We start from the raw sequence: 24,750 nt of genomic DNA, 5'->3' as shown, positions 1-24,750 counted from the left end.
GCCTTCGCCGTCGAAAATTCGTTTCCACTCTCAGCACTCCGCAATTTGGCTCCAATGAAAATGAAAGGCGGGTGATGGATGGACCCCGGTAAATAAGGATTATGTAATCGGCAGCTTGCACTCTGCCGTGGTCCGGCGAGGAGCGGCGGAATGAGGCCTGACCTTGTCTGGCCGCGTTTGTCGGTCAGCCGGTTCTAGTGGATCGCCAGCGGGTCTCCACGCTGACACTCTGTCGGACTCCCACTCAATCACTCCGGGGCAGGCGTGGATCCTTCCTTTCTTGCCGTAGCTGGAGAAGGTCGACCATAGTAGAAACACACAATGCTGCTCTCCCACTGTCCAAACACACGGACACATATCCGTCAATCATTACCGTTTATCATAAAAAATACATGTAAATAGTGTTGGTGTATATTTTTATGTAAAAGGAAAATAGAATAAAAGATGAAAGAGTAAAATGTATGTAATAGTCACAAATGAAACCCCAGTGTCCTGAGACGTTTTGTTCATTGTTCTTCAACCTTTAACTGTTGTCTCATCCCTATCTTCTAGTAGCAGATTTCCACTTAGAAATTTTTCAACTTAGAAAGTATTCAATAAAAATAGTTTTATTTCTTTTAGTCTCCTCAAGACTGCAAATTGGCCCAAAATTAATTGGCCCAATTTTATTTTTTTTTAAACAACGTATAATAATATAAATTATGTAATATAAATACATATAATGTAACTGGTTAAATGTATTCTTTGGGACATTTATATAAGAAGGTTATAGAATATGCAGAAATATATCAGAAACCTAATATAGAGGTTTCTGAGGTTTAATGTGCATTATACTGTGATGCACACATATAAGGATAATTTTATAATTGTGATAAAAGGCTTTTGCCAGATTTCAGATGTACGTTGTTATTTGTAATTAACAGATTTGCATAGTTCCTGTTGCAGAAAGTTCTAGATGTCTGGAACCTGAGGCTCGATATCACACCTCAACACAACCCACCAGAGAGCAACATGGCAATTATAGGTCGTGTCACCGGCTGGGGCGCAGGAGATTTCGACGGCGGTGACGTTTAATTCTGACTCCGGTAACCGGGGCGTAACTCCGGGCGTCTGATGTCAAACAGCAGAGTGGAAATATGACGCGTCTGCAGAATGTGCGCTCGGTTGGGATAACAGCTTCCGAACCGGAGAGTAACGGGCCCGAGGAACGCTTCGGCCCCGCCCCTTCCTTTCCCGCGCCTGATAACGAAGGTGCGACCCCGACTCGTGCCTGTTGTTTAATCACCCGCGGTGCTTAAATGGCTTGTCAGAAAACGGTGAAATATGACTGGAGGCTACCTGGTCCAAAAATACCCATAAATCCCAATCAAGTGAACTGTTGTTGGGTCCCGCCAGAATAATCCATAACGGCGACAGGCCGTACAGAGGCAGAACAATTAAAATAATGAGTGGGGTGATTAATCTGTACATTAAATATTAAAAGGACCGATGGGGGTGGTCATCTCACATGTGAGCGGTGATGAATGAGGGGAGGGTTTATCTTTGGAGAGGATTGTGGGTAATCTTTGCTCTTGCTGCCTGAACGTGCTCGGCGGAAAGTGGCGGGCTTACGCCGCTATGAAGTTCCGACGCAGCATCCCTGTTTAATCATATTAACCGCGGACCTTCTGGCGCCACAGAAAGGAACGTCGTATTAGGGTTTTTGGTAAAAAGAGTTTGTTAATAGGCCTCGGTGACGTGGTTTTTGTGGAGTTGGGATCCGCATTGTTGCCACAAATTAGAATGGAATAAATAGAGCATCTGTCACAGGCAATGTCTGCGATACGGGTGAAGCTGCTCTCATAATCTACGGACGCGATTCCGGCACAAGGATAAACGCGATGAAAGCGATCGAGCTCTGAGATTCGGGGTCGTGACTCGATGTCTGAAATGTAAGAAAAAAAAAAGTCTGTTTTTCATACTTTGGGAAATAACAAACCTCATCATCAATTCCTGTCGCCTGTCCCTACAAGGCCCTCCATGTCACTTAAATTGCCATCAAGCAAGAGAAGTTTCATTTAGCCATCACACAGACATTTATGAATTCTGAGTCGAATTATTTGCTGTAAATATTACATCTCAATTGTGTAATTTATTCTGTATTGTGGACTACAGAACATCCCATTGGGGGATTTACCGCTAAATCTCTCTTTATACCGGCGGTACGCAAGAAACGCTGTAGGAGACATGCATCAGATAGCACAGAGGGGTTTTATATCTCACAGTAATGCAAAGGGGCTCAGACATGCATGACATTAAAGGGTAAAATTCCTTTTCACCCCATGCGCGCGTTAAGGTGCCCGGATGAAAATATGACCCCTGTGTTCGAGGCTTCTGGTCTTCCTTACAGATGAGATCCAGTGTTTGGTCTGTGTCACAGGTCACACCAGATGATGGAATCCTCGCTGGTGTGTAATATTTGTTGGTCTGGTCATGGTTACGGTGGTAAGTGTTGGGCAGGGCAGTGGCGCGATTTCTTCTCCTTCTCGTCTTTTTCTTCTTCTCCTATAGGTGGGTTCCGTTTTTTCGGCGCGTGCGGGGTGGGAGCTCCGGCCTGTCAGGCAGAACGGCAAACACCGATTCTAAATAGACTCTCAACAGAAACGCGCCTAATAAACCCGCCTGGGGAGAAGCGTCGCCGACGGCGCCTGCCTCTCACTAACCCGTGAAATAGAGTTCACCGCCGCGAATGGATGTGTGCAGCCGCGCCACTTGCCCGTCCGCCAGTCGGACACACACACACATATCTACTCGGCCTGTCAATACACACACATGCGTGCCCAGATTGTGAGAGACACGCCCGGGACCACACTGTAATGTCGGCTCGTTTCATTCTTCTCTACTTCTGTGTGTGACGTGTCACCAGCATTTCTTGGCCCATTTGTGTTGGCCAAATTGAAATGTTTAATCATGTCCGACCGCGGCACTTTGGTCCGGCGCGCGTTTTTCAATTACGCCGCTGCCATGCCGAGAAGCCTCTGATGGAGCAAAGGGACGTGTAGAAGATGCCCACGTGTCCGGCCCGAAACGGCAGCCCGTCATCGGCGCTCGTCCCCAGGTCTCCACTAGTCGCGTCACGCTAAATGTTAACATGCGTTTTGGCGCGAACTGTCAACTCGGGCCGGTGGCAAAAAGCGGGCAAGGCGTCAAATGGAGATGAAATGAAAATAGTGACTGTACCAAGGTGATCAGATGATAATCAGATGTTGACATTTTATTTTCTAGCATCTCATACGTTGATGATATTTCTATGATTTCATTTAAACTGAGGAAGAAATGAGGGAAAAAGAAGCTTTTGTTGTGTTGCCAGATTGGGTAGTTTTTTTGGGAAATACGATTGGGCTGAAGTAGTCAGGAATCGGGACGAATTGCTTGCGTTACTTCGTATGTGTGACGTCTGTAGAGGCGGGGCTTTAAATCCGTGGGGTGTGTGAGAACTTTCAGTCATGACTACAGGCTCCTCCTTACGGCCATACCAGCCCAAGAACGCCCGGTCTCGTCTGATCTCGGAAGCTAAGAAGGCTTGGGCCTGGTTAGTACTTGGATGGGAGACCTCCTGGGAATGCCAGGTGCTGTAAGCTTTAACTGTTGAAAAACTTTTTGGGGGCAAAAAAATCCGCCAAGGTACCACTGAGGTGCCACTGAGCAAAGCACCGTCCCCACACACTGCTCCCCGGGCGCTGGTCATGGCTGCCCACTGCTCACTCAGGGTGATGGGTTAAATGCAGAGGACAAATTTCACTGTGTGCACTGTGTGCTGTGCTGCTGTGTATCACATGTGACAATCACTACACACACACACACTCCCCTTTTAGACTTTGTTTCAAGTTCATCTCTTTGGTGTCACACCAACATAAACAGTGGTAAAATGTGTTTCTTTAAGATACAGATAAGTTCCTGTAAATAACAAAGACGAACTTGATCAGACTTTAGTGAACAAGCCCAGTGTTTCTATTATTCTTAGTTTATTATTATTCTGTTTCTACAGGGAGGGCCATTTATATGGATACACCTTAATAAAATGGGAATGGTTGGTGACATTGAACACATTTTATAAGTAGTCAGAAACTTGTAAATAACTCAGGAAAGAATAAAGTTACATAAAAAACCAAGCACACCATTGTTTGTCTTGTGAAATTACCATGTGTCACATGACCCACTTCCTATTGAAAAAACAAAAGTTGGATCCAAGATGGCCGACTTCAAAATGGCCACTATGGTCACCACCCATCTTGAAAAGTTTGCCCCCACACATATACTAATGTGCCACAAACAGGTTAATATCACCAACCATTCCCATTTTATTAATGTGTATCCACATAAATCGCCCACCCTGTATTATTCTTCTATTTGAAATTATGGTGTTTGATGATAATTTGTCTGATTTTATTATTTCTAGAAAGCAGTTTTGTTTACCCATTGTTTATGTACAGAAATGAGTAGAGGCTCATGGGAGAAATGACGAGTTCAGCAGCAAGGACATGGTGTACAGTCCACCAGATGACCAATATACCGTCCAGCAAATAAAATGTCACCTGCTCTCAATAATGCATGAAGACCAATTCAATGCTAACGTTTGGTTTGCTGTAGCGGGGTGGGTGAAATTGCATTATGGGTAGCCGTTTCAGACGATGGTCATGGCAGCCGTCCGGCCGAGGTGGGGATCCCTAGACGTCTGGTGTGTGTGTATTTTGGTGTAATGGGGAAGTGGCGGGTGAGCATAATCCCCCACGCAGCCTGAATGGCTTCGCCAGCGTCATTAGCGTCCTTCGCTGGCCATAATTATTGCTCCTCTCAGCCACCAGCACCATATTGTTTCCCATAAGCAAACGTTGTACCGGAGGAGATTTGTAGAGGCCATCAAACGGCGGGGAGCGAAGGCGAAAGATCGTGCTCCGTTAACAGGCCTGCTAATGCGACCGCTCGCTAGCCGGGCGGGGCCGATGGCGCTCCAACAGCTCGTCTGCGTGTCAGTAGCATCAGATGGGCCTTTAAATGACCCTCGCTCTCTTCGAGCTTACCTGCTGCCCACGTCTCTGCCATTTGCCTGTTTTTACCCACGCGCTAGGTACCCGTCTTAAGATGCTAGCACGTAGGAAGACAAACAATGTCTTCTTTTGACTGGTGCATTTACAACCTTCAAAAAACCGACAGGAACAAGAACCAATTTGATTGGCTTAATGAGTGAAATCACTCAGCGTGGAGTGGGTGAAAATGGTCTTGCGGTACGCTACCAGTTTTTTATTTTATCAGACGAAGGAGAGCGAAGTCTTCCATGCATCTTTCGATGATGAACACATCAAGATATTCTGCAAAAAAAAAACTAATTTTATTGCTCGATTTGCAATTTCACAACGCGCCACATCCAGATCTCTTTGCCATAATTACCGATCGGCCTTGCCGTAAAAGCGGCCTCATCTCTGGCCATGTTCTGGGTACAGATGTAGGCAGCTACCGATGATAAACTTGCAGCGTTTCACGAGCGCCAACACCCCCCCCCCCCAGTCCGCGGCACAATAATATGTTTTACGACCGCCTTTACACCCTTATTACTTTTTAGTGCATATTTATGTTTTCCTCAATCAACACAAATTGGAAATAACCCATGCCATCGATTCGAATTATTTGTTAGCTATAGTTTTTTTTCTGTTGTTTTTTCGTTATTGTTGTCGGCGTTGGTGGCATGTCACCCTTCTGTTGCCGTATATCACTTTAATGCCCGCCGTCATCCCTGATACGCGGCGTTCCCGCCTTATTCCATCTGCTTTTTTTAATTTTCCGGAGCGTCCCGTTCCCATCCGAGTTTTTACACGGCGTGCCATCTCGCCCCGTCCCGTCTGCCTCCTTCCCATGTAATAACAGAACGATCAGAAGTGCATTAAACCACCGGCCCGCTGGCCGAACCCTTCCCAGCATGCAACTCACGCGTCCCCGCCTCCGACTTACTTGTTTATTAGACTGAGTGGAAATGAGCTGGTGGCCGATGGGGGCAACTTACAACTATTTTATAACCATTTGATGAATATTAACTAAGGGGGTGGAATGCAGTAACCAGGATGATTAAATGGGCCCATGGTTGGTCTTGCATAAAGAGGCGAATCATGCATTAGTGATAAGCGTGAGGGGTGTTTAATGCGATGTGTGTGTGTGTGTGTGTGTGTGTGCGTCCCCCGTTTTTTCCCTCCATCCACCGCTTCGTTCCCACCTCACCTCCTCCATCAATCTATCTAGCCCCCCTACATCTAGCCCCCCCCTCCATCTCCCTATCCCGTCTGGCCATGCAAGTCCCGCTGCCTTTATGTCTCTTTGTATTATTTATCAGCTTTAGCGCGACATCAGCGGAGTGTGCTGGCATTTGGGGTGGGTGGGGGGGAGGGGGTGCGCTCATTAACATTTACTGCAAGCGGTTCAACCAGGCCAACTATGCCCAGAATAACCCCGTGTAAGGAACAGAACATGTTAGGACGTGTTGCTGGACCCCCTGTTGTCAATAGGCACAGGTGAATTTTGGAGCTGCGAGGTATTGTCGAGTTCAGGCCTTGAGTTGAATAAGAGGCGGCCATGTCAAACCACAGACCCAAAGCTCTTGTGTGCCGTTGACCTTCTGCACAGAGACTCCTGTACACTCCGTAAAAGGTCAATATACATCAAAGTCATTAGAGAAGGGACTTGGTGCGAGTAAAAATGAGACACTTGGTAACCCTCATTATATGTAAGCATGCTTCAGATAGACAACCTCAACTCTAATTTGCGATGGGTTATCAGCATTCTTTATATGATGAGCCACTACTGGAAGGAACGTCCTGAGTGTAAAAATGTGCAAATATGAACATGCCAGGTAATAAAAAGGCACATGATTAAAGTTAAATCAATCAAGACTCCTTGTGGTCTCCAAAACGTATTGTTCCGGAACTACGTTAAATAAAAACCAAATGAATGAATAGGAAATTGCACTTACTACTACTGGAAATGTCAGCAAATTTTAGAATACACAATAGGCAGATAGTAAGAAATGCAACATCAGATTCAAAAAAGTGGAAGCAACAATGTGCATAGAATACACCTACAATGTATTATTGTAGAAATAATTTAATAAATAAACAAATTCATTCATAATTATGTGCAATTATGAGTCTTTCAGGACATGTGTTGGTTGGCGGAGGGCTGAAGTGGAGGCAAAGGAACGCAACAGCTCCAGGCCCGTAACCTGTAATCTGCAGACAAAGGGGAAGTGATGCCTCAGCGTTCCTCTGATTTATAAACGTGTCCAGGTCAGCTCCAGCCGCTGCTCTCCCTCCCGCCTGTCCGAGAGGATATTCCCTCTCTGAATGGGGGGATGAATAAAGTAACAACTGTATTTACTCGGCCGGTGTAGCCTGCAGATTTAATCAGTGGCACAAAGCGAGGGCGAGTCCAGAAGGTATCAGACAGAACATTACAAAGTCAAATTGCCCCTTTTGTGTGTGTATTTTTCCCCTTCCTTGCCACTTCTACATTCTCCTCAAGTCTTTTGCTGAGGAAATATATAAATATATATTCCTCCCAGACTCTGTTATCTGTCCGATTTTCTTTTCCCCTCATCCTGCTTCCTACCGTCTTCCTTCAGGGACTCCATGGCTACAGGACTAACATACACACCGATAGGGGATGTGAGGCTCTTTTTTTATAACTACAGGCCTCAGATATCGGACAGTGTCTGTTATGGAAGGGAAAAAACACTGAGGAGAACCTCCTGGTATATTCGGATTTATTGATTTTGAGTTGTGATCGCTGCTTTAAAATGGCTGTGTTTGTTTATATCTTGGTTCTGATGGACATCAGCATCTTGAGGGGCACAATAAGCACGAAACATGAATAATGCCCACTGAAGTCGAAAAGAAATGCAAAAAGGTTCATTTAACATCATTTTGTTTACCTCCCAAAACCGGCCAACTCAGTGACCAGATACAGCAGAATGATGTCTTTTTGTACAGAAGGATGAATGGATCAGAGAGCATGACATTATGTATGTAGAAATATTCTGCATATTTCTATACATGTACCAACATAGACAGTGTAACGTGCAATAATTGATTGGTAGAGGCTTTAAATCTCACCCAAAACTGTGGCTTGACTAGAAATAATTAGATTGTGATTCCAAAATCCTTGGTTCTGAAACTGTGGTACATGTACAAGCATTGCTGGTGGTGGTGCTCCCTCTAGTGGTACATTGGTAGATTACTCACAGCCGCTGTCTAGTTATTATTATTACATTATATCTTCAGTTTAGAACAGCTACTGGCTTCGGAGGCGGAAGTCGCACAGATTACATGATTTCTGATTGGATGCCGCTGTCCCTGCCTGACTGGCCAATGGAGTCTGGAGCCTGTCTGGCTGCAGCACGGCGTCCCTCCCGATGGCCGAATGCAGGGTCCGGCGGGTTCCAGCGCTCTCTACCACGTCCCTCTCCCTCCGAAGTGATGTTTCTGCCATCCAAATAATTAATCAGCCGGACCACAACAGGAAAAGGAACAGCTTTTAATTACTGGTGATGAAATAACAAATTGTGTTGGCCACATGCCTGAAAATACAGGAAGGGGGGGGGCATCGGACGACAATTCATTACCCCAGGAGGAGGGCCAGCAGCCAGATATGAGCTCAGTAGGGAAGGGATCAATACGCTCTCCGATCTTTACAGTGTGTGTGTGTGTGTGTGTGTGTGTGTGTTTGTGTGTGTCTGGCTGTGTAGACAGGGTGTTTGCTACAGTGTGTGTGAGGGTCGGGTATGAAATCTGTAGGGACCGAATCAATATGCTCTCCAAGTTTCACAGGTCCTGGAGCTAGACCTAGAGCACACACACACACACACACACACACACACGTATAAAGTACTCAAGTTGAGGGGGGTAAGGGGGGGGGTGTCATTCCCCCCTGAAATAAGAACAGCCGAAATCACCCCCCTTCTAAAACGAACATCTCCATCACTTGCACTATTCTATCAATGAATACCCAGGTCTAGTTAGGGGGCGCTATTATTTCCAATCACCGAATCCAACAAATAAAATGGAATTCGTTGTAAAGCGCGGAATTGCATATAATTTGCGTTTCTGGATGCTGCAGCCCACTACAGCACTACACGTGTTTCCGCAATGTAAACTCTTGGTCATGCAAAGAAATTAGATGATTTAGATCACATGGTTTTATTATCATGGCTCCCCAACGGTTATTTATTCGATACGGTTTTTTATGTCATTCTCAAATGTGAAATAGTTCTTTGCATGGAATGCACATATTATTTACACGTAAAATGCACGAGCACTTGGTTGAACAGCGATTAAATGTGATTTGTCATACTGCATTCGTTTTTTTTTCCACATCCTCTCATATTCATACAGTTTTAGGTGGATAAATACGTTTATAACAAAAAACATAGAATTCAAAACTGATTCAGAACTGAATTTTGGAAAAATTAAATACTAATCGCCCAATCCAACCAGACCCCACAAACAAAGTGTTTCTAAAAAAATATGTTTAAAATATGTGTTGATATGAAAAGAGTGTAAAAGGGTAAATAGTCCCTGCAAGTCACAAGTGATGGTGATGGTTAAATGCAGAGGACAAAATTCACCGTGCGCTGTGCTGCAGTGTTTTAAAACTTCCCTTTTATCAGACTGCACACACCGGTACGAAATTCAACTCCTGCCCGCTTTGGGGGTAAACCTGAGTATCAGATGAGACATGTAACATGCATGTTGTTTTAGGACAGTAGAATTTATTAATTATGCTAAAACAACAATAAAAATGTTACCCACCACGTGTCATCAGCACAAAATATGTCTGATAAACGATAAAACATATATATATATATATATATATATATATATATATATATATATATATATCCAGTAAAAACACACTCTCACACACACCAACCCACACACAGCTCTGAAACACTGGAGGCTTTTGAGACCTCGAACCTAACCCCACAAGAAGAGTGCAGACTTCGTCCTTTAAAAACTCACCTCAACATAAAACCACAGGCCATTTTAGCTCAGGGGCGGCCCACAATGCACTGCGGCCATTCGTGCTGCGGCTTCAGTTCCGTGCTGAAAGGAGCCGACTCCTCCCTGCGGAGGATCGGTGAGCCGGGCAGGGACGGGAGGAGGAGGAGGAGCTTTCTCTTATTTATTTATTATCGAAATGAACAGATCAGCACCATCCATCAGACCAATGTTTACTCTTTAATGACGTACAGGAGCGGCGCTTATATCAAAGCCGGCGGATACGGCGGTGGCACAATGCATATTTAATCAGAATGGCCTGCGATCGGAGCCGTTATGGCGCCATAATTATGGTAATGGGCGAGGAGAGGGCCGTTTGATCGCCGCGCCGCATGTAATCTCCGGGGCGCCATGTTTGGCTCCGCCGCTGCAGTATCCGAAAAAAAAAGCAGCAACCTGCAGACCTTGTCGTTTGGTTCTCCGCCGAGTCGCCTTGTTCTCTCCCGCCCGGCGCTGGGAGGCCTCTTCCATTTCCAAATTGTACCCGCGGCTGGAAGGACAGGCCCGCGGCCTCACCGGGGGCCGCATGGGCTTGAGCTTATCTGAACTCTGCGGGACCCCGTTTCTGCGTCTTGACAAGCTCCTGCTCACATTAGCATAATGACTATCACACACACACACACACACACACACAGTCTATGCACAAAACAAGTGCAGTGCAATCTAAGGAAAAATGTCCTGCTCATTAGCGCAGCGATTTGTGCGGATACGACATGAGCCGATGCTGCAAAGTCACACGACTTACGGATTTATTGTTGGATTTCTAAAAATAAAATAAAATAAAACAGCAACATTATGTCTCACCAACGTTGGAGCGTTTCCTGCAAATAAAGGAAGAGTCCTCCTTATTCCAGTACGGCTGGGCTATTTTATTACATTATTACATAATTATAACTCAGTTATTATGACAAGTGACAGCAGAAGGCCCATTTATTTGAATGCATGCATGAATCGCTTTTTTTATTAAAGCTCTGGCCACTCACGAGTTCCGACCGGATTCTGTGCAGGAACCGACGGCGGCTGCAGCGGCGACTGAGACTCTCAGCACAGCTGAATGTACATGGAGACCCCCAGCTGGGCAGGTCAGTTCTTCACCACGTGTGTGTGTGTGTGTGTGTGTGTGTGTGTTCACCACTGCTCGCCTTCAGACGTGTTAATTAGGCCCGAGCGGCGGCGCTTATTCATTACAGAAGGACCCTCGGCCGCCTTTGATCGTTCTTATCTGACGAAATGCGTGGAAATCTGTCTCGCGCGAGGAATTACGCGTGGAAATGAGAACGGACAATAATTAATTTGAGCGAACTTGGGCAGGATCCCCTCAGTGTGTTTGTGTCGGCCGGTCCGGCAGGAGGGGCATCTGCATCGTTAAAAAGGGGGGCGCCGGGCCCCGCTGCCGGTTGTGCTGACGACAGGGCTTTGATTCGGAGCATGCCCATTAGAGGGAGCCATAAATCCTGGGCTCTCCGGACTGCCTGTGTCAGCAGTCCATGGAATGAATTGCTATTAAACGCGACAAAAAGCCTCTTTAATTCAGCCTCTGCCGGGCCCCCCCCCCCTTCCCGCCGCCGTCACCGCCTCCTCTCCATCCTCTCCATCCTCTCCCTCGACTCCGGGCTGTAATTGAAAAGGGGAGAACAGAGGCCCGGCAAAGACACGGCAGACACCGCTGTATCCATTATTCACAACGCTCATTTATTAATTAGCGCTTACAAACAGCTCTCGTTGCCCCGCCCCGTTTCCTTAAAGAGACGTCACTTATTCCTGCGCGAATTCCTGCGGGATATTGTCACTGAATTCATAGCGGCGAATTCTGCGGGAAAAGCGCGGGCCAATAACCCTCCCAGTTAGCGGGGTTCCAACATGGCGGCGGCCAGGCCGCGCCCAGGTGATGGATCGAGGGGAAGAGAGCGATCATCTGGTTGTGTGTGCGCGCGTGATGAATGCCGCTTGCCCGGAGTCATTGAAAGCCTGGCTTAAGTATTTCGTATTTAAAGTAACATTTGTCTCCATTGTTCATGCCGGGAGAGGCATTAGTCTCGTCCGTCGGCGTCCGCTCGCGTGCGAGCACCTCGACTGAGTCGCTTACAACTTACTCTAAATCAGGCGAATTCCCATTCCGCCTTCATTACTGTCAAGATGATCGATTTACTGTTTACATACGTCTGAAATGACCAGAGAAGTACGAATATCATTTATTATTATATTTTTAAGGGGCAGTGATGGCCTAGCGGTTAACTAAGCGGCCCCGTAGGCAGAAGGTCGCCGGTTCGAATCCTGAGCCGTCAAGGTGCCACTGAGCAAAGCACCGTCCCCCCACACTGCTCCCCGGGCGCCTGTCATGGCTGCCCACTGCTCACTCAGGGTGATGGGTTAAATGCAGAGGACAAATTTCACTGTATGCACCGTGTGCTGTCCTGTGTACCACAATGACAATCACTTTCATTTGTCTTCACTTTTCATATGTTATCTAAATCATTTTTCTTTGAATAAATAAGAAAGAAAACGGTGGACCGTAGTGAAGCAAACGTACCTCTTTCATCCACTTAAGCATTTTTTTTTTCATTCATACTTTACTAAATTATTTCCATTTGGGGAGACTTTCTACTTTAATACATATCAAACATTGAATATCTAACTTTTTACTCCATTACATTATGTAAAATCTGTGTCCTGATTTTGTGACTAATATATAGAAATATGTACACTTTTGTCAAATTACTTTCTTTTTATATTAAATCTGATTTCTATAATAAAGGACAACTCATTCATTAAACTTAAACTTGTCACCAAGTTACAAATAAAGCAAAACGTTGCCTGTTCTCACATCCCACCGGTGCTTATGATCGTTTTAACTGGCCTCAGTGTCAGAGTAATGAATGAGAAGAGTTAAGAATCTTTTCACCTAAAATTAAAAAGATCAACAGGACATCAGGTCCATATTCATTTTATTCAAAGGCATCGGCTGCACTTAAATAGTTCTTCATTATAATAAACTCTTTAATTTTACTGTAAGTAATACTTTCTCTTGGGCAAATTTGTATGTTGGGTCACTTTTGTCTACCACTGATGGAGAGTGACGCTTAAAATTTGGTGAACACTTTTATAAAACATATAATATATGTGTTAATATTACAAAAAGATTTGCGGATAATTATATACGGATGATTATTTTGCGGGGCAGTGGTAGACTAGCCGTTAAGGAACTGGCCCCGTAATCGGAAGGTTGCCAGTTTCGAATCCCAATCTGCCGAGGTGCCACTGAGCAAAGCACCGTCCCCACACGCTGCTCCCCGGGTGCCTGTCATGGCCGCCCACTGCTCACCAAGGATGACGGTTAAATGCAGAGGACACATTTCGTTGTGTCACCGTGTGCTGTGCTGCAGTGTTTCACAATGACAATCACTTCACTTTCACTTTCACTAATGGACTCACACACACACACACACACTATTCAAATATTATAGACCCAGCATCAGATGCTGGACTCGGTCCTGGTCCCGTGCAGAGACGTCCCACGAAGGCCAGACGCTGGTACTGTAGTTATCTGAGGATATCCACTGATTCCCGTAGCCTACGTAGTGCACTGTACTCTAAATATGTTCATATTTCAAATATCACCGCTTTTTCTTTTTTTTGGCAGTGGTGGTCTAGCAGGTAAGGAAGCTGCCCCATAATCACAAGCTTGCCGGTTCAAACCACCGAGGTGCCACTGAGCAAAGTATCGTCCCCTCACACTGCTCACCAAGGGTGATGGATAAAAGCAGAGGACACATTTCATTGTGTCACCGTGTGCTGTGCAGCAGTGTTTCGCAATGACAATCAGTTCACTTTCACTTTTTTGAAAAAAAAAAATAAGGGCACATCGTGCATATTAAATTACCTTAAGCACCTCACAATAAAGATAAGCCTGTGCAATTAGAGTTAGGGTTTATCCATCAATCAATATTTTCAGATTACATAACCATAATTCTTGAAAATATTCATTATAAGGTTTTTGATATTTAATTAATCTGTTTGTTTTTTTTTATTAGTCAATTAGATGCTTGTTTTAAAATTGAAAAAGTTGCAGCAAGATTTAGTTTCCATAAGGACATGATGATGTACCAACATAACGGATTGATTAATACATTTGTTGAAAATGAGTTTTAGTTATAGAAGCCCTGCTACATTTTGCATTGTGAGCTTGCGATTGGCTGATTTAAGGGCCAGCAGTGTCTGCACAAAATACCTAATGAGAGATTTGTTGCATTATCCTTGCATTGTGGCAGTTTTAATCCTTTTATGCGGTTGCATCGTGTTCATGTATGTTGGGACGAAGGGACGGGTGGAAGTTGACAGCTATGGAAATGAAGGTGTTTTGTTTGTAGGGGGCTGGGGGTTAATTAATAGCAGTTTAATAAATGTGCAAATCATTACACCTAACTACCAGCCCCGCCCACCCCGACTCCTCGCCCGTGCGGCCTGCGCCTCTCCGTCAATGGAAATCTAATTGCCAGGAAAGGCGATCAATCTCAACCCAATTACTCCCGTGGAAGTGGCGCGCACAATATCCCCCTCACACACTGTTTTGGGTGGTCTGTTTGCTTAGCGGCTAAATTGTGGCCGGCTGCAGGGATGGGCGGGGCCCTTGTCAGCATGCAGGAGTCGGTTCTTCTGCACGAGCATGGACGGGGAGGTCAGCCTGGACCTCCCAATTACCCGTCGACGAGAATAATCCGGGAAAAGTCGACCCTCGGCCTGCTCCTCTCCAAGCTCTTATAGCGCAGTTTCCTGCACTTCCCTCCACAAAACGTGAGGAATTCTCTTAATGAAAAGGAAAAATACGTTTCGAATGAACGACTACGCTTGTATTAGATAATATGACAAAAGTGCTGACACTTTACATGCATATTCATGATCAATCTAAATGAAAACTTCACTATTTTATGATATTTGCTGGAAGACTTAAATCCTGGAAAATCCAGGTCTACAAAACAACGGTTGTTGGCCCCTGGTGAATATACTGCTTATCATAATATATACATGCTCAGCATCTTCCATCTCTTTTTTTATTATTGACAAGATATACAGTGCACCATGATGGTGGCAATGGAACTATATACAACAGGGAAGGTCAAGTCATAAAATGTTCATGGCACAAATCAACAAGCTTGTGCACTTTTATTTTATTTTACGTTTTTTTTTTTCTGAATTATTTCAGATCAGCACCCCGCGATAAGGCTCCCCACGCTTTGCATTGTTAATTTTTGCAGAAAATGAAAACGAAGCTGAAAACATTCGCATAAAAAGGTGATTGATGGTAAAACCCTGGAACGAAAGCAGGATCTGTCTACCTTATCCCGCAGCTGAAGGCCTATTCGTCAGTGTAGTGGATGTGCTCACTGTTTTCTGACCCCACCGTGCAGTTGAGGCTCCATGGATGAATTTAGGCAGGTTGAGCACGCTGATGTTCTCCTGAATCCTGTAGATTGTGGAAGGAGACCCTGGGAGGCGAGCATCTTTCATCAGTTTGCTGTAATAAGCACGGAAGTCCATCACTAGAAGTCACCCGGGCCGCCTGATGTGCATGTGAAATGATCTCTGCAAAGTCACAGAACGTTCTCTCTCCCTGGAAGATAAAGCATCATTTGTTCAGTCATCTTTCTTGGAAATAAAGGGGAATAGGCGCCTCCTCGAACGAATCCTGTCTAATTGTAATTATACCCAGGCTGGTGTGGCCTACATAGGCCCCGTCAAGATGCCCTCTGGGCAAATTCGCCGGATTTAAATCAAAATTGCAGTGACAAGACTTTAATTAGAACGTTTTTGATGTTTTGGAACGCTCGCGAGGACGGGACGGGAGCTCCGCGAGGCACGGAGACGTGACATTGATTATCAGGGCCTGTCCTTCCCTCCCTTGCTCGCCTTCCTCTCTCCAGCGGTTTGGCTTCTCCCACCTGCTCTCATGTCTGAGGACAGTTTGGGCGTACCGTACCGAAGCTGCTAATTTGCATATTCCTGCACACTGACCACTGAGGTGCATATTATCGTAAACAAAATAATTGTAAAAAAGAAATCACTACATTAATTAAGGGGCAAACAAATTCCAATGCTGAACATCAATGAAATGTTCTAATTTGTAAGAAAATATTTCATTCAAATGGTATAACTTTACATGTGTACATCAATTGCTATGATACTAAATGCAACATTTTATGAACATTACAATGTTTATGAACATTATTTCTAAATGTAACATATTAAATGAGACTATTCCTATTCTAAACATGCAATATATATGCTACGAATTAGATTTTCATTAAATTCAAAATTGAACAAAAAAATACTATATTAAAATGTCTGAAAGGTAAAGATATAAATGTAATGGATAATCACAGTTAAGATATCATATGTCTAAGTGTATCTACTCTCATATTGTCAGTAATCCAGATGTTCTGGATAAAAGAAATGGAAAGAAACCAGCCCGCTGTGAACCAGAGGAGCCCGACTGTTAGCTGAGCTCAGCTCTTGCTGAACAAGTTTGTGGTTTGAACGTATTGCGGCGATAAAAACGTCTGAGGTGATGGCAATTAGCGCGCCCCCTCCCGATTGCTCCCGGTTAATATTCCTGCGGATTAGGAGAACTAGCTGCTCATCAAAAATTAACATTGTAAAAAAAAATAAAAAATTCCTTGATGATAATTGCTAGAAGAGTGTAAGCAGAAGTGCTGCATAATTTAGCCCTTTGCCGGAGCGCGGCGTTGCGAGCGCTGATCGTGATCTACGCCTCGCCCAACGCAGGAGGCTCTCATGAGCCGAGAACCCATTATGTTCGGCTCTCGTTGTTTGCCATGCTAATGAGGCCTTTGTAGCGCGTGAGAATGTACGGTTGGGGTCCATTACAATTAACGCCAAACCGAACTCGTACAAAAAGCACGTACGGCAGAAAAAATGTAATTCCTTCACTACGTAGTCTTATTTAGATCGCGGTTGCACGTGTTTACATGCATCAACACTATGAATTATGGGGTAACACACCCTGTACCCTAACCCCAACACATATACCATATAAAATAAAATGCGCACATCGAACTACCAATAAATTATTGACATCTATACCCGGGACGTCATAAATGATCAAGACTGCGTACACGCTGGCAGCAAAATGCAGGCGGGCTTCAAACTCTCGCCACCGTGAGCCACACCATGAGCCATGACTTCCGTACTGGGAATAAATCATTACGAAAATAAATACACCATTTCTTGTATTATTAATTCCGACCCCACCCCACCAGAGGCTCCAGTTAATCACGATCAAATAATCTCATTAATCATAGATGACACATTTAAGCTATTTGGTCCCAATTAAACACTATTTGGTACTGGATGACAGAGCCTTTGTCGTGCAGAAATGTATGATTACTGTAAAGGAGGTTTTTTTTTTTCTCGGGTCCATGCAGAAATATGGAAATCGGCCGGTAATTGACCCGCCTTGTGTGTTTTCGGGTCGCGGGGCGTTTTTCCCGCTGCAGATGGGCCCTCGAGGCTCCTCGTTCCTCACCAAACTGACACCTACTGTCCAGCAGGTGGTACCAAACATTTATCTTTTCTCCTCGCTCCCCCTTATCACGCCGCCTTCCCAGTGATCCTTCTTTCTCTCTTTTTCCCTCCCTCCCTCCCCCGGAACATGCTGTCTGGGCCGCAGTATTTACAGCGCCGGGCCAAATTTAACAATGAGCCTCACCTCCTCTGACACGCCGCCGGGGCGCTAGGAGACTGTTCTGCACGGGCGTTTCAATATTTAACATCTGCTCCGGTTTAAGTAGAGGATCATGTTCCCTCGCCTTGCTCGGCGGAACGAGCCGCCGTCAATCCTTCCGATGGACGGAGGGACGGATAGAGACAGATAAGGGGCCGGGGTGTTCTTCGGCAGCGCTAGTAATGGGGGCCAGGGAGTAAACAGTCTTTACCGCGTCACCCGAAAATGACCCGACGTGCTGGAAGCTCTAAATAAGGCGGGACGAGAGACCACGAACTGCGTCCCATTCATTCTGGTCCCCAGCAGTCCTCAGATTGGAGACTGGCCCCTTCTTTGATGGTCACCAGCGGGGTGAGTTTTCATGAAAGGATGCCCATCACCGGCTGAATATGTCACGTTTTTAAATAATAAAACGTTTGAAGGAAAAGAATGAAGATGAATGAGTCGGGAGGTGAAATCTGAACTCTAATCCGACGGTCAATTCCACCCTGATTACACTTCATACGTAGAATTCGATTATTGATAGGCCTTAAGTACTCGTGTGCGTATTCGCGAAATGTCTGGAACTGGTGGGTTTTCCAGCGGAAGGAAGCGCTCCAGGGCGCGTTTAAGATATCCCGGACTTAATTGGAGCTTTGGGATGAGAAGCACCGGCCCATCTGCTCAGGGCCACGTTCCTCAACATGCACTTTTCTTTTATTTGCGTTGGGACGGTATTGAGGTTTGATGAATGGTTTGCAATCCTTTTTTTTTTCTTCCTTCTTCTTCTTCGTCTTCGTCTTCCTCCGCAGCTACGCTAACGCGCGCGCCTGAATTTATCTCACTGACACATGCGAGCGCTGTTTAATTTGCAGACTTGTTACCGGGTGGAGCCGGCCGGATTTATGTCGCGCGGCGTGCCATAAATCCGGCCGTCACCGCAACATCTGTCCTAAATGTGCCAATAGCTATGCTAATGCGGGGGCCGCGTCTGGCTGCGCCGCGGCAGACGGAGACCCCGTGCCGGCTTTTTTGCACCGCTTTGTGCGGCTGTTGTGCCGTTAGGCCGAGCCGATACTGTACTGCGCGCACTCACTCTTTCCTCGCGCCGACCCATTCATCATGTTGACACGGGCTCAGCTACTTCTGTGAAATGGAGAAAAATGGCTGAGTCAGCTGTTTTCCGAGTGTGTGTGTGTGTGTGTGTGTGTGCGCGTGCATGTATACATGACTACGGCTATGAGTGCTTGCTACTGTACATTAGCGGTAAACGCACGAGGAACGCGAGTACTTCTGTTGACGAGGGTGGTCCCGCCGATCTCGCCACGTCTTTCACGTCTCAGGGAAAGTTGGCAGAGGACGAACGCAGGCCCGAGACGCTGGAAACTTTTTCCGTTTTTTTTTCCGTGTTTTTTTCCCGGCGATGCCATATGCTAAAGCAAGGGCCCGCCGCAACAGCTGATTACACTCGCTTTCACACCGCTTCGCCGTGACACGTCTTCCATTCATCTTCCGCGAGATGAAAATGGGCCCGTTCCTTCTATCTCCCCTGCCCGGCTCGAGATTTCATACTTATTTAGGTATTTACTTCAACTTTCTTGTCTTATTCCACAGATGCCAGAAGTCCCACGTGTCCAAAACACGGTGAAAACATCATTGTGGTTTCTAGCGGAAGCTCATGGTTTCCGAAAAGTTTTTTAAAACGTCACTTTTTCCTCCTATTTAGGGAAATTATACGCATGATGGAAAGATGGAAACTTTTTAAACGAAGTTACGATACAACATGGATCACACTTAAGCACAATTCTGCTTTTTTAAAATGACAGCGAATACTTATAATCTGTTCAAATGTTTGGCTCTTGGTCATTTTTCACACATGCTAATTATTATAATTCCTGATATGATTCAGAGAGGGAGGTGAGTTTCACAGCCTCCAAATTGTTGAGCTTGCAGACCTCATGCCTTCCTTTTCTCATATCCATGGCAAGACATTGACATACATGGGGCATCACACATCGAAGGCTTATAAATAAATGACAATATTTTCATCTTCCGCCGTGTCATCTTCAGTTATCTTTGACACAGTTGAAAATGGCCGAGCCGGTCTATCTTCCCGCCTGGGAAGTTTATGTAATATCGGAATGTGCCTGGCAGAGAATTTCAAATGCAAACACAGTTGCTCCCAAAGTGATGTATTCCGGCGATGTAACTGTGCCAATCAACAGCATAAGGAGCTAATGAACAGTGGGTTTTTTTACAAAAAAAAAAAGCAAATGCAAGGACATATATATATATATATATATATATATATATATATATATATATATATATATATATATATATATATATATATATATATATGTCCTTGCATTTCTTTTTTTTGTAAAAGATATATATATATATATATACAAACACGTGCTGTTTTATTAAAGTCTCACCCTCTTATGCTGCATTCCTGAACTCATTCCTTACTTTAGACCTTCAGCAAAAGTCAGAAATGTACCACTGAACATTGTGAACACACGAGGCCATAACGTACTTATCCAGTCCACAGCACACAAGGTTCCACACCAACCCCCATGGACTCAAAATTGTTATCTTCTCAGTAGCTGGCTTATTTTATAAAGATCTTGTTTGACCTGATCATTACAATCCAATCGATCTGAAGTCATTTGATTAGGATCGTTTGATAGGATTCATGAATCTTTATATTCCAATGGAGTTATCAAGTCGTTTTTTTCCTCAGCATGAGATTTTTTTGTTCCAAAATCAATTTGAAGAACAGAATTGCATTCCTACTAATTTCTATTCAATCGAAGCAAAAACATCCTTCGCTTTCATCTGTCATGTAAAATTGTGTTTATTGGGTTTCCAGAAGAGTTCTTGTTTATGTTAATAATTTGTGTTCCTTTATGGTGTATGATGGGAAGTCGCAGGTCCATGACGTTCTGCACCTTTGTCTTGTGTAGAGGTTCTTCATCTCTGTGTTCTCCATATCTTTGTCAAACGGACTTCCCCCGAGCAAGAGGTGTGAAAGGCCAGCCATTGGTTTGGGGTCCCATGCTTTGTCTTTGTCGGGCTGCGACACCCCCTATACAGGAGACTCCAAGGGCGTGACAGGGCGGAAACAACAAATTCTGATTGGTCTGTGAGTCAAATGTATCAAAGAGTTTTCTCTTGTCGTCTCTGGGCATTTCTTTTTCCTTTCCATCGGGAACTGGGGGGTTTTCCATCCAGTTTCTGGGCCCCTTTCTCTATCCCTTCCTCCTTTCTTTTATTTTGGGTTTTTCTGTAACTTTGGTACCTTTTTTACATGAAATATTTACATGTAACTGCAATAGTAATTTACTGGTGTTAATAAATTAGAAACTGTTCATACTTTTAACCTCTATTGTGCTACGCCAGGTCACATCATGCCAGGTAACATCAGATTGGAGTGGTTTTAATACAGTGCTTTGTGTAGAGAGAGTTTATACTTCTCTTTTTACAATAGATTGTGTTGACTCGGGGAAGAGACGAGTGTGTGATAGAAAGAAAGAGATGAACAAGAAAGAAGCTGTGATCAGTAGGAGCAATTACACCTATTCCACCTCCTCGATTGTTATCTATAAGGCGGCTGATTTGTCTTTGTTAGCCATGTTTAATCTTCATTAAAGATTCAAGGAAGAGTCACTGGAGAAATTTGGAAAATTAAATATTTAAAAAGTGCATTCCTATCTGCGACTCCCACCTTTAGCGGGCGCTTAGTGTTGCAGAGTCGTTAGCGGGGCCTGCCCGTCTTCCTCTCTACCGATCTTTTACAGGACGGTAAAATTGATCACCGGCCATTTCTCCTTTCGCGGCGGGAGCGTTTTGAACTTTTTTTTATTTTTTTATGTGTAATCAAACGTTCTGAAAAGTGAAGTTGTAACTTTATGGAGTTGCCTTTTTGCATGTTGTATAAGTGCGAAAACTTCTTTTATGTGAAGGGGAGGGGGGGCAGGACAAGGATGATGGATGGATTTCCTCGCACCAAGTGCACTCTGCTTTGCTGCCCTACGTTTTTTTGGCAATTTTTTTTGCACGGTTTGCCAGTCCCGTGCTGACTCAGACACACACACACACACACACACACACACACACACCTCTAAACACAATACATGGCATGCCCCACCTCCCTCCTCCCAGAAAATAACAGATATTAAAGGCATACATGAAAGGGGGGGTGCTCTTTGCCAGCGGGAGCGTAAGGGATTCTGTGTGACTGAGGGACACCGACTCTCTTAGTGTCACGGGGTATTTGTCACATTTCTGTGAAGTGAACCAGGAAATTCGCCGGGCCATTGCTCAGGAGAGTCGGCGAAAGAGAGATGGCCTCTGACGAGAGCGAGGGAGGGTGCGCTGGGCAGGGGAAGAGATTGATAGATTAAAACCCATGGACCTGGTGTTCCCTGTCCCCCGCACTGGCGTTCCCCTGGAGAGCCGGTCTGTGCCGCAGAACTGTTGAGTCGGGAATGTTGTTTTTTTTTTTACCCTGGTACAACTGCACCGACTCTTACTTTACTCTTTATTCATTTATTTATTTTTACCCAGAGCAGCCCGATTTAATTGTTTTATTCATAATTTATCAAATGCAGGAAAGGTTCACAGGGTGCAGATGTTACTATCTGCTTTGAGCAGAATAATTGCTCCCGGGTAAAAAAAAATTAAGTAAAAATTAAGTCCGACAACACCCTATTTGCCGCGCTGCGGTACGGCCATAAAACACCGCTTAATGCCATAAAGAATTACTTTTCCCCACAGTAACAAGTTAACAGCGCTATAACGTCTCTCTTCCGATATTAGGAAATATTACGCACAGGCGCCCGGCGAGCCGACAAGCAAACAGGCTTTTATTGCATTCATTACTCCTTTTAAAGCCGTCTAATCTGTTGCAGGGTTTAATTTACGGCGCCGGACCACATAAAAAAAAAAGGGCATTTTGACCCGAGCGTCGCTGCCGCTGGGCTGAGATCGTACGTGGAAGTGGGCAGCGGGAATTACGAGGGGGCGGGGTTGGCGAAATGGGCGGCCACATGCCCGTGTAGGCCCTGCCCTGCGCCTGGGAGCTCACCGGCTGGGGAGCAGCGAGGCCGCAATCTACGTGCTCGCGGCGGGGGATTGGTTTTATTGTGCTCGGCCCGGAAATGAGATGGAGATTGAAGCGAAGAGGCTCTTAAAAACGCGAAGAGGGGCGAGATGTTAAGACATTGATTAGTTGCCCGCTGAGGTTACAGACTGCTCTACCGCCTTCATCTCAATCCAGGCTTGTATGGAAGCCACGTGCACCTCTTTGGCGCTTCCCGCTTTTGTCATACGGCAGTAATCCGTACCGTAATCTGCTGTCATACAGCAGCTAATTGACGCGCTCGCTAGAGAGGGATGACAGGCCCGAAAAAAGAGAAGAAAAAAAAATGTCCGTATCATAATTTCCAACTTTAACAAAAAAACCAAATTGCATTAATGCAGCCGACCCGGCCCTAATGGTGCAGATGCAGAGGCGCGGTGCTTGTTTTAGTCGTAAATTGCATGCGGTGGGGGAGTCCCCGGGGCTCCTGGCCATTTACACTCCTAATGAGTTATCGGGCACCCAAGAGCAGCACCTCTAATTGCTTTGGCTTTTTCACTGCGGTCGTCCAAACCAGGAATGTGGGCTTAACACCATGAGCTGAGAGAGAAAGTGAGGGATGGGGAAAGAGGCTGAGGAGGGCAACCGCCCCTCTAGCCTGCCGTAGGATGCCAGGTTCGGAGCAAAGAACGACCAGTACACCAGCATTTCCATTGCATAGCCAGAAAGAAGCACATAGTGAACTTTTCATTCCTAAGGCTGGTTGCCTTTTTTGGTTATATAAGCCAACCTTGTAGCTAATGTCCTTTGAGAGATTTCCTCCGTGTCATCATCTGCGTCAGTACCACCACACGACAGGACGTTCATGACCTGCCGTGAAGCTACGGTTGAAGCTGACTTCTTGCTTTTCCTTCCACCTGCCCAACTGGAACAAGCATCAAAACTCTTACCCGTAATGCAGAAGCAGTCTTTCAAGGCATGCGGGCCGAAATGCGACCGAGGGACCAGCCAACCCCTTCATCAGACCTCATCGTGGTTCTCTGTTCGATAACATTCCGACAGAAATGGTCTGGTCAGTTTGGGAAAAGGCCAGGTGGCCACATCCAGTAAACTAGTGGTAGTAGCCTAGTGGGTGGTAGTAACCTACACTAACCAGAAGACCCGGGTTCAAATCCCATTACTACCATTGTGTCCCTGAGCAGGACACTTAACCCTAAGTTGCTCCAGGGGGACTGTCCCTGTAACTACTGATTGTAAATCGCTCTGGATAAGGGCGTCTGGTAGACGCTGTAAATGTATTTAGTTCAGGACGCGACGTTGCCGCAATAAAAAGCCACAAAGTGCTGCTGCATCGTTTCAAAAATCAGTCGTATCAGATTATTTTTTTTTTCTTACTTTTCGGTTTGGACAGTCGCCTCAGAACCTGTAACGTTTCTGTGACGTTTCTGGCCAACGCCTAACCGTTGTCATGGCTCCCGACGCCCCTCTTCCAGTTCCTCACAGCCCCCCTGAAACGTGCGGGAGCGGGCCGTCAGCTCCCCGAGGGGCCCGGGGAGCTTTTCTTCTCCCCCGTTTTATTTTTAGCAGCCCCGCCTCGGACAAGCCCGGCCCGCCAGTCTCCGCGCGTCCTCCAGCCTCCAGACCGAAGTCGGAGGAGCGGTAACAGCCCGGCTGATTGGCACGTGGCACGAGATGAAAACGGGCCGCGCCTGCATTTTTAATGGCGGCCCCGCGACCGCGGCAACAGGGGGCTCTGGCAGCGACTTGTTACGGCCCATCCGAACTGTCACCGCGCGGATCAAGCTGCCGGAGCACAGCGCCTCCTTTGGCGTGCTCAATAATTTAGCGTGCTAGCATGTGTGTGTGTG

At 45.6% G+C, this 24,750-nt stretch overlaps 1 protein-coding gene and 1 non-coding gene across 5 annotated transcripts in view; both read left to right on the top strand.

Moving 5' to 3' along the window:
• Positions 1-24,750, top strand: part of rbfox3a (RNA binding fox-1 homolog 3a) — a 380,882-nt gene that overhangs the window by 204,756 nt on the left and 151,376 nt on the right. For all 4 annotated transcript variants that reach the window (XM_028966599.1, XM_028966598.1, XM_028966600.1 and 1 more), the window contains exon 4: positions 11,087-11,161. In XM_028966599.1, coding sequence (XP_028822432.1) covers positions 11,134-11,161 — 28 coding nt within the window. In that variant the 5' untranslated portion in view covers positions 11,087-11,133. The remainder of the gene's footprint in view (positions 1-11,086; positions 11,162-24,750) is intronic.
• Positions 3,502-3,620, top strand: LOC114785042 (5S ribosomal RNA). The gene has a single exon (XR_003749008.1). It is a non-coding gene; the product is annotated as a 5S ribosomal RNA (ribosomal RNA).

This window comes from Denticeps clupeoides, chromosome 2, assembly GCF_900700375.1.
Source record: "Denticeps clupeoides chromosome 2, fDenClu1.1, whole genome shotgun sequence".
Classification (NCBI taxonomy): domain Eukaryota; kingdom Metazoa; phylum Chordata; class Actinopteri; order Clupeiformes; family Denticipitidae; genus Denticeps; species Denticeps clupeoides.
Note: the sequence above shows the minus strand (reverse complement) of the source record. Positions and strands in the feature narration are given on the sequence as shown.